The 8,778-nt window shown below is 57.6% G+C and overlaps 1 protein-coding gene across 1 annotated transcript; it reads left to right on the forward strand.

The window, feature by feature from the left end:
- Positions 1-3,239: 3,239 nt before the first annotated feature.
- NAGS (N-acetylglutamate synthase) lies at positions 3,240-8,250 on the forward strand. Its single transcript, XM_027099042.1, has 7 exons — positions 3,240-3,778; positions 4,345-4,619; positions 4,734-4,947; positions 5,247-5,427; positions 5,981-6,152; positions 6,251-6,433; positions 7,637-8,250. Exons 1-7 carry the CDS (start codon positions 3,353-3,355, stop codon positions 7,788-7,790), a joined length of 1,605 nt encoding a protein of 534 aa, XP_026954843.1. The 5' UTR covers positions 3,240-3,352; the 3' UTR covers positions 7,791-8,250.
- The last annotated feature ends 528 nt before the right edge of the window (positions 8,251-8,778 follow it).

Consider the following 8,778-nt stretch of genomic DNA (forward strand, 5'->3'; position numbering starts at 1 on the left):
CTCCATGTTATATATATACTCTGTGTATCTCTGTACGCTTGTGTGTCTACACACCTGTGTATCTGTGTGCATCTCAAAGGGTGGTGTGGGTCTCTACTTTTGTGTACTTTGTGTATCTGTGTGTATGTCCCCTCTGGTGCTGTGATTGGGACGGTCACCTATCAACCCTCACCTGCCCAGATTCCTGTCACCTCCATGCCCACCTATACTAAGTGGCGGTCAAGGAGGACTCTCATGGGAGGGAAAACCTTGGCCCTTCAAACCAGCCCCTGTGCCCAGGGCTGAGGCCCCTGCTGAGGGGAGTGTGTAGAGGGGTTGGAAGATTGTGTCTGCTCCCAGCATCTCGAGGACCCGAGGCCTGATTAGAAGATAGGAGCCTGACTCTGGGCCCATTGACAATAGGCTTTGCTCTGAAAGACGAAACATCAGCCAGCTTCAGAGGGGAAAACATAAAATTCAAGCGGGAACCGTAGGCCCACAATGATCCTGTAGGCCTTCAGTTCAGACGGGTGGGTCAGGTAGGGATGTGGACCCCATACCCACAGCCATCTCCTCCAGAAAGCAGGGCCAATTCCCCAACCACGGGCTGGCCTTCTCCAGGGAGAATGACCCCAGGGTCACCCGGCCTGGAGTTAATCATCTACTCGGGGTATCCCTGGGCCCCATTGGCTGCCTGGGGACACGGCCCTCTGGGCTGAAACCCAAAGGAGAGGAGAGGAGTTCCCCAGCCAATATCTGCCCCACCGGCCCAGGGGAGATGGGGAGGATGCTGTTGGCTACTGGACCTGGTGGGCCCTCAGGAAGCCCACAGTCTGGGAAGGAGACAGCAGCCCCCCACTCAGGAAGCCCCAGTCTGAAGGGAGAGGCCATCCTTGCCCTTACGGGGGCCCCAACCTGGCAAGAAGCAGGACTCAGCCGCAGCTGGGGAGAAAGGACCTAAAAGGGGTGTACGCTTTAGTTGGAAGAAGCGAAGAGGGGCCAGGGTAGGGGCAGAGACCCAGAGCAGCAAAAGCGGGAGAGACCCAGAAAGAGGAAGTCTGAGTAAAGCGTGGCCCGGAGGGTGGGCGCTCTGAAGACGGGTTTGGATGGAGAGACCAGGAAGGGGAAGCACATTTGAGGTTGAGGGTCTCTGAGAGCAGAAAGAAGGAAAATGATTTGGGCTCCAAGGGTTAAGACCACCTCCTCTAGTGGATTCTGGGAAGTGTGGGGATCGGAGGGGCAGCAGTAAAGAGAGAAGAGAACGAAGGCCCTGGAGGTGGCCCCTCAGGGCAAGGGGTACACACCCTCCCTGCCATTGCTTCACTCTGTTGGAACTCAGGATTTCTAAGTAGGAAAACGGAAAAGTCAATGGAGGAGATCACAGAGGTCAGCTCCCGTCTCCCCCTGCCAGGAGTCTCCTGCCCAGGACGGTGCGTGCATGTGCTGTGCTGTGTGTGTGTATGTGCCTGCTCGTGTACGTGTGCACGGGTGCATGCGAACGTGTGTTTTGGTGGGGGATCCTTGGCAGGGTCAGTGCACTCACGCAGCATCCTCTGGGATACCCAGGAGAGAAGAGCCCAGACCGCTGCTCCCCATTCAGGCAGAGCCTGACACCCAGCACAGGGAACACAGAGCTGTACGAAAGGAAGGAAAGAGCAGGGGGTAGGAACTCAGGATGTCAAGGGTCCAGCCATGACACTAACAAGCTGTGTGACCTCGGCCAAGTCACCTCCCCTCTACAGTTGATTTCACCGCCCTCTGTAAAGACAGAGGGTGGGACCCCACCGGGATAGAGTGTACCCGAGGGCAGGGTATGTACAACTGTTAGCACACCAGGTGTTTTTAGGCAGCACAGGGGATACAGTATTAAGCAACAATGAATCACATCCTGTGAAAGTTTTCAAGTCCTTTTCAAATCTTGCTTAAGAGCATGGATCGGGAGCAAAACTGCTTTGCTTCAAAGACCAGCTCCACTGCTTACGAACTCAATGACCTTGTCCCTCACATATTTTTGTGCCTCAACTTCCTCGTCTATAAAATGGATGTAATAATAATACCGATTCTGGAGTCACTGTAAGGATTAAATGAGTTACTATGTGTGAAGTGCTTTGCACAGTGCCTGGCGTTCTGCATGTGTCAGCAGCTATTATTCTATCTTGGAGAAAGCCTCACAGTGTGCTAGGGGACCTCTACCACCTGGTGCTTGCTAACATTCTTTGTTCCCAAGAGAAGCAGACGACACTAACCAGCTGGAATTTATAACATTTTGTTCTCTCTTTATTTGTAAGACTTTCTTTCGAGTGATAATGGCCTTCTAGTTACAATCCTGATGTGGATAAATTTTAAAATTAAGAAGTTCATTTTTTTTTAAAGTCTTTATTGAATTTGTTACAATACTGCTTCTGGTTTTTATATTTTGTTTTTTTGGCCCCGAGACATGTGGGATCTTAGCTCCCCGACCAGGGATTGAACCCGCACCCCCTGCATTGGAAGGGGGAGTCTTAACCGCTGGACTGCCAAGTCACAGGATTAATTCTAGCCACTCATTGAAGAGTTGACTGAAGGGGCAAGGGTGGAAGCAGGAAGTCTAATTAGCAGAGGATTGAGATAACAGAAGTGGGAGGTGATGGAGGCTTGCACTGGGGGTGATGGGGAATGGGGGCGTTGGTAGAGGAAGTAAGAAGGCATATTTCATACTTTTTCATAATTCAGAATGTTAATTTCATTATACCATATTATAACATTTGGTTTCTCTGGCCAAAAAAAAAAAGTTTAAAGAAAAACTTTAACACTAATAAGGGGTGATTTGAAGATATGACAAAATTCTTCAAGGTGGTACCCAGTGGCTGGCGTTTGGCAAACTCTGGTAACCTCGTGATTCCATCTTCTTTGAACTCCAACAGGACAGAGGCATCCCCGCCCTCCACGCTTTCACTCTTCCCCCACCTCTCCCTCCAGTCTCCTCCCTCAGCCAGGCGTCAACTGCAACCTGCTCTCCCCTCTTGCCCTAATCAGACTCCCCCTTAATCATTCAAGACCCCGCAGAGCGCCAAATCCACCTGCGGGTCCCCTGAGCCCTTCCTGGAACCGGCCTTGGCAGCAAATTAAAGACACCCAGCCACCGTTTATCTCTGCCTCGTGACTCTCGCTAGTGGGTTCCATCCCCCCACCCCAGGGGCGGGGATCCTGTCGGCGCCGCCTTCTGACCCATGGCCTGACCCTCCTCAAACGCACCCGGAGGCGACTCCGCAGCCCCCGTCGGCGCCCCGCCCCGGCAGTCCCAGCCCCGCCCCGCCGTAGGTTAAGAGGCCCCCAGAGCCAGGAGCTCTGGACAGACGGTCACTTGTTGGGGGGGCGAGCTGGTTTGGTTGTCATGGCGACGGCGCGGTTGGCCTGGGCCCTGCGGGCCGCCCCTGCGGGCGGGAGGGTGCGCGGCCCCCAAGGCACCGGGGGCGCCCGGAGGCTCAGCGGCAGCACGTGGCGACGGGCGGCCAGGGGCACCAGCCCGGGACGCCGGCTCAGCACCGCCTGGGCGCCGGCCCAGCCCGCCCAAGAGGAGGCCGAGGGCGCCGTGTACGACATCCACTCGCCTGCAGCGGAGGAGCCGTCGTGGACACTGCCCCCCGCGCCCCCGGTGTCGCCCGACTCCCCCGGGCCCCCGGCCGGCCGCTCGCTGGTGCAGCGGGACATCCAGACCTTCCTGAACCAGTGTGGGGCCAGCCCCGGGGAGGCGCGCCACTGGCTCACGCAGTTCCAGACCTGCCACCACTCCGCGGACAGGCCCTTTGCCGTCATCGAGGTGAGAGAGCCCGGCGTCGGCCGGGTCACAGACAGGGGACGGGGGTTGTGTAGCGACGTTTCGCCAGGCATGGCAGGAATGCGGACTCTGCGCAGCGGAGCCAGGAAGGGGCTCGACGGAGCCCAGACGAGCGCCTGGGACTGCGCGAGGCTGTGCGCTCCTCGAAAAGTCTCGCGCCCAGCCCGGGTGAGGAGCCTCGGGTCCCCAGCCCGTCAAACGTGATGCACCAGAGAAGTCCTCCCAACCTGGGCGCAGTTAGGGGTTCAGTTGGCAGTTAGGGAACCTGGATAGAAGCAGCCTGCGTCACCCCTCCCCCTATGGTGTCCTACAGTCCAAGGTCGCAGGGAGGAGCGGAGGGAGGAACACTAGTGTGAGATAAGAGGATGGCAAGACCCAACGGGGCAAAGGGCGAAGCAGGTGGGCGCAGGTGGCCAGAAATGGAGCCTGACAGCTCCTGGGCAGGGTGGGGGCCCCGAGAGGGCCCTGAGGACCCGGCTGTAGGAGCAAGCGGGTGCAGCAGGAGTCAGGGCCGGTGTCGTGCCCGTTGAACGCCCACTCCTCCGCAGGTGGACGAAGAGGTGCTCAAGTGCCCTAAGGCCGTATCCAGCCTGGCCTTCGCCCTGGCCTTCCTGCAGCGCATGGACATGAAGCCCCTGGTGGTCCTGGGGCTGCCCGCTCCCACGGCGCCCTCGGGCTGTCTTTCCTTCTGGGAGGCCAAGGCACAGCTTGCCCAGAGATGCAAGGTGCTGGTGGACGCCCTGCGGCATAATGCCGCCACTGCCGTGCCTTTTTTTGGCGGCGGGTCGGTGCTGGGCGCTGCTGAGCCAGCCCCTCATGCCAGGTTAGTGCTGACCCTGCGTGCCCCTGCGTCCTCAGATCACGCTACTCCACCCGCCCAGCCCCAGACCCGCGGGTCCTGGAGGCAACCTCCTTGAGCACCACGTCTGGCCCCCAGCTACGGCGGCATCGTCTCGGTGGAGACCGACCTACTACAGTGGTGCCTGGAGTCGAGCAGCATCCCCATCCTGTGCCCCATCGGGGAGACGGCCGCCCGCCGCTCCGTGCTCCTGGACTCACTGGAGGTGACCGCGTCCCTGGCCAAGGCGCTGCGGCCCACCAAAATCATCTTCCTCAATACCACGGGCGGTCTGCACGACAGCAGTAACAAGGTGTGTCTCCTCCTTTTGGACCCCACTCCCCGCGACTCTGCGCCAGGCTGAGCCCCTCTCTTAGGTCCCCTGCACGCCTCCCAGACGGGCCCCAGAGTCACTCTCTCTCCAGCCGCATGAGTCGGAAATGGAGTGTCAGGGAAGGACTCAGCCTATGGTGCTCAGATCTGAGCCCCTCATGGCCAAGGACTTCGGGAGGAAGTAAGGGAAAAGGGGTCAGTGAGGAGAGGTCCGTGGGGCGGGGGCACAGTCCTTGTCCGGCTGCAGGTCGGAGGCTCACCCCCTCGTCCTGGACACAGGTCCTGAGTAACGTGAACTTGCCCGCCGACCTGGACCTAGTGAACAACGCCGAGTGGGTGAGCACCAAAGAACGGCAGCAGATTCGGCTCATCGTAGACGTGCTCAGCCGCCTGCCTCACCACTCCTCGGCCGTCATCACCGACGCCAGCACGCTGCTCACCGAGCTCTTCAGCAACAAGGGTGAGGGCCGGGGCGGGGGTCGCGCCGGGGTTTGGGGAGCCAGGAGAAGCGGCTTCCTCTCCAGACAGTAAAGGCTTCCTGCTTTTGCCAAACCTAGGGGAGGTGAGCAAGGAGGTGGACGGCCCTGGGCTAGAACTTGGGTGGAACTAGACAGCTGGGAGGGACTTGGGTGGGTGGGAGGAACCACAGACCCAGCGGAACCAAGTGGAATGGACAGAGCTAGGAAACGTGGGCGGGGTTTGGACGGGTGGGCGGGACCAGGGGCGGGGGAGGGCAAGGGTAGGCGGGACTAGGAGAGGTAGGTGGGACTACAGGCGATAGGCGGAACTTGAGGGACAAACTGCCTGGGGAAAAAGCAAATCCCTGAATGAAAATCGCGCATAAATCTATTTAGATCTTAGGAAGCGTCTCACTATGGAGAGCTCCCAAAGGGAGTAATTGCCCAACCAGCCCCTGTCCTATCTGGAATCCCCACCAGGCTGCGCAAACGGAGGAGCGGAGGGGACCTGGATCTCGGGCCGAACTCACCCCTCCTCCTCCATCCCACCCCCAGGGTCCGGGACGCTGTTCAAGAACGCCGAGCGGATGCTGCGAGTGCGCAGCCTGGACAGCCTGGACCAGGGCCTCCTAGTGAACCTGGTCAACGTCAGCTTCGGCAAAAAGCTCCGGGACGACTACTTGGCCTCGCTGCGCCCGAGGTTGCACTCTGTCTACGTCTCTGAGGGGTGAGCCTGCGGGCCCCAGAGGGCAGGGACCAAGGGACAGAGCCGGGGAGCTTTGGACCAAGGAGAGGTCCCAGCCTGCCTCTCCCCCGCTGCGCCAGGTACAACGCGGCTGCCATTCTGACCACGGAGCCTGTACTTGGGGGCACCCCGTATCTAGACAAGTTTGTGGTGAGCTCCAGCCGCCAGGGCCAAGGCTCCGGCCAGATGCTGTGGGAGCGCCTGCGGCGGGACCTGCAGACGCTTTTCTGGCGCTCCCGGGTCACCAACCCCATCAATCCCTGGTAGGTCCCGCCCCTCCCGGCTCTGGGCTGGGCCCCGCCCCCACTCTCCTCTCCAGCTCTGGCCACCTACGCCCCGGGGACCACCAGCCAGGAAGGCTGGGCCTCCCCTTCTTTCATTAGCCATTCTTCCCCAAGGGAAATGGCCCGCTCAGTGTGGCCCCACATTCCCCAGGGAGTGGACCACACACGGAGCCTGAGATTTCCCTAGAGGCAGAGCACACTTAACCCGGCTCTGCCCGGCTAGGGTAGATTCCTTGAAGACAGTCTCCACCCGGGAAGCAGCCTGCCTCTCCCAGGGTCTGCAGAAATCCAGCACCTCAGGGCTCTATTCCAGACCGAGTTGCCAAGCTCCGACCCCAGGCCCACTGCATCTCCAGTGGAACACTCCCTCCTCTCTTTCCTTCTGCAGTTATCACCTCATCCCCCACTACTCTGCTCTGTGGGCACCAAGAAGTGAACAGGAACCCCTCCCCGGGCTGCACAGCCAAGGCAGCGTGCAGAGAGCAAAAGAGGGCCTCACTCTAACCCTCCTAGCTGTGTGACTCTGGCTAGTTAGCTAACTTCTCTGAGCCTTAGCTGCTTCTCTGTGAAAAAAGCATAACACCACCAGGCTATTGGCTAATGCTATAAGGATAAAATCAGATTACACACCACAGGTCCTAGCAGAGTGTCCAGCATGTACAGGCATACCCCAGAGATATTGCCAGTTTGGTTCCAGACCTCCACAATAAAGTGAATATTGCAATAAAGTCAATCACATGAATTTTTTGGTTTCCGAATATATATAAAAGTTATGTTTACACTATACTGTAGTCTATTAAGTGTGCAATAGCATTATGTCTTTAAAAAAAGTGTATATCCCTTAATTTTAAAATACTTTTATTGCTAAAAACTGCTAACCATCACTTGAGCCTTCAGTGAATAATCACCTATTTGCTGGTGAAGGGTTCGAAATATTGCAAGAATTACCAAAATGCAACACAGAGATACGAAGTGAGCAAGTGCTGTTGGAAAAATTACCCTGATAGACTTGCTCCACACAGGGTTTCCACAAACCTTTAATTTGTAAAAAACGTAATACCTGCAAAGCACAATAAAGTGAAGCGCAATAAAACGAGGTATGCCTGTAGTAGGTCCTCAGTAAATGAACCAGTGAGCAGTGAGCACTGGCCTTGCCTAAAACCTGTCTCCCACCTCCACCAGGTACTTCAAACACAGCGATGGCAGCTTCTCCAACAAGCAGTGGATCTTCTTCTGGTTTGGCCTAGCCGACATCCGGGACTCTTACGAGCTGGTCAACCACGCCAAGGGGCTGCCAGACTCCTTCTGCAAGCCGGCTTCTGACCCAGGCAGCTGACCCTCTCTACCAGCCCTGCAGGCCCTGGCACAGCCAGGGTGGACCAAAAGCCATGCCTGCTGAAGGTGACCCGAGGCAGCCACAGGCCGGACCAGGCTTATTGGCTGAGTGAGCTGCAGAGAAGGCAGCAGCCCCTACTCTACCCTGCCCAGAGGGGGGCACCCAAGTGAGGACAAGTGCAGGAAGGAGAAGGGCCTGCCCAAGACCCCCTCCTTGCTCCAAAGCCACAACCAGATGGCCTTGAGTTTTCAGTCTAGGGATTTGGGGGGAGGAGGGCTAGCCTTTGAGGGCTCTACTCAAGGCTTAAGGGTGGGCCAGTGTCTGTGGTCTCTGTGCTGTTTTGAGGCTCCCTTGCCCAAAATATCACCCACATCTGCCTGATATTCCACCATTCGTTTTAGTTCCTTCGGGTCTTGCAACTTTTCAGGAGACCTTGATTAAAATGCAAATACTTGTCTGAAAGTCAGCTCACACTTGAAAGGAAATTAGCAGTGACCCTCTGGAAACAAGATGTTGAGGGCTGGGGAACCTCTTCCTAGAGGGAAGAGAGGAGCTAAATGAGGCCGAGGCCCCCAGATGAATGCTGCCACCACCTCCCTCCCCCAGCTGTCAGCAGTCCCGAGAGACTCCCCTACCCCTTAGTTAGGAAACATCTTCCATGCCACAGACCAGACTGACAGCAGCCCCAGCTCCCTTTCCAGGCAGGGCTCAGGGCCAAGCCCAGACTTGGATGTTTTCCCCTGGGCCCCCCTGGAGGTTGTGTCTCCATCTTTGCAGGAAGAGAACATCTCAGACGGGTAGGAGTCCAAAGCCTGAGGTTTCATTTCACATTTCTGTCCCCCACCGTGTGCCAGGAACCATACTGGCTGCTGGGGCTACTTTCTGTCAGGAGGTGTGCGGACGAGTAGGGAGAGGGTCACCATGGCGCACACACGGGGCTGCTGTGACACAACCCACCCCCAAGAGAGGGCTGGTGTCCCGTACATAT

Source organism: Aethalodelphis obliquidens, unplaced genomic scaffold, assembly GCF_003676395.1.
Source record: "Aethalodelphis obliquidens isolate GAN/ISIS:26980383/991018 unplaced genomic scaffold, ASM367639v1 scaffold126, whole genome shotgun sequence".
Lineage (NCBI taxonomy): Eukaryota > Metazoa > Chordata > Mammalia > Artiodactyla > Delphinidae > Aethalodelphis > Aethalodelphis obliquidens.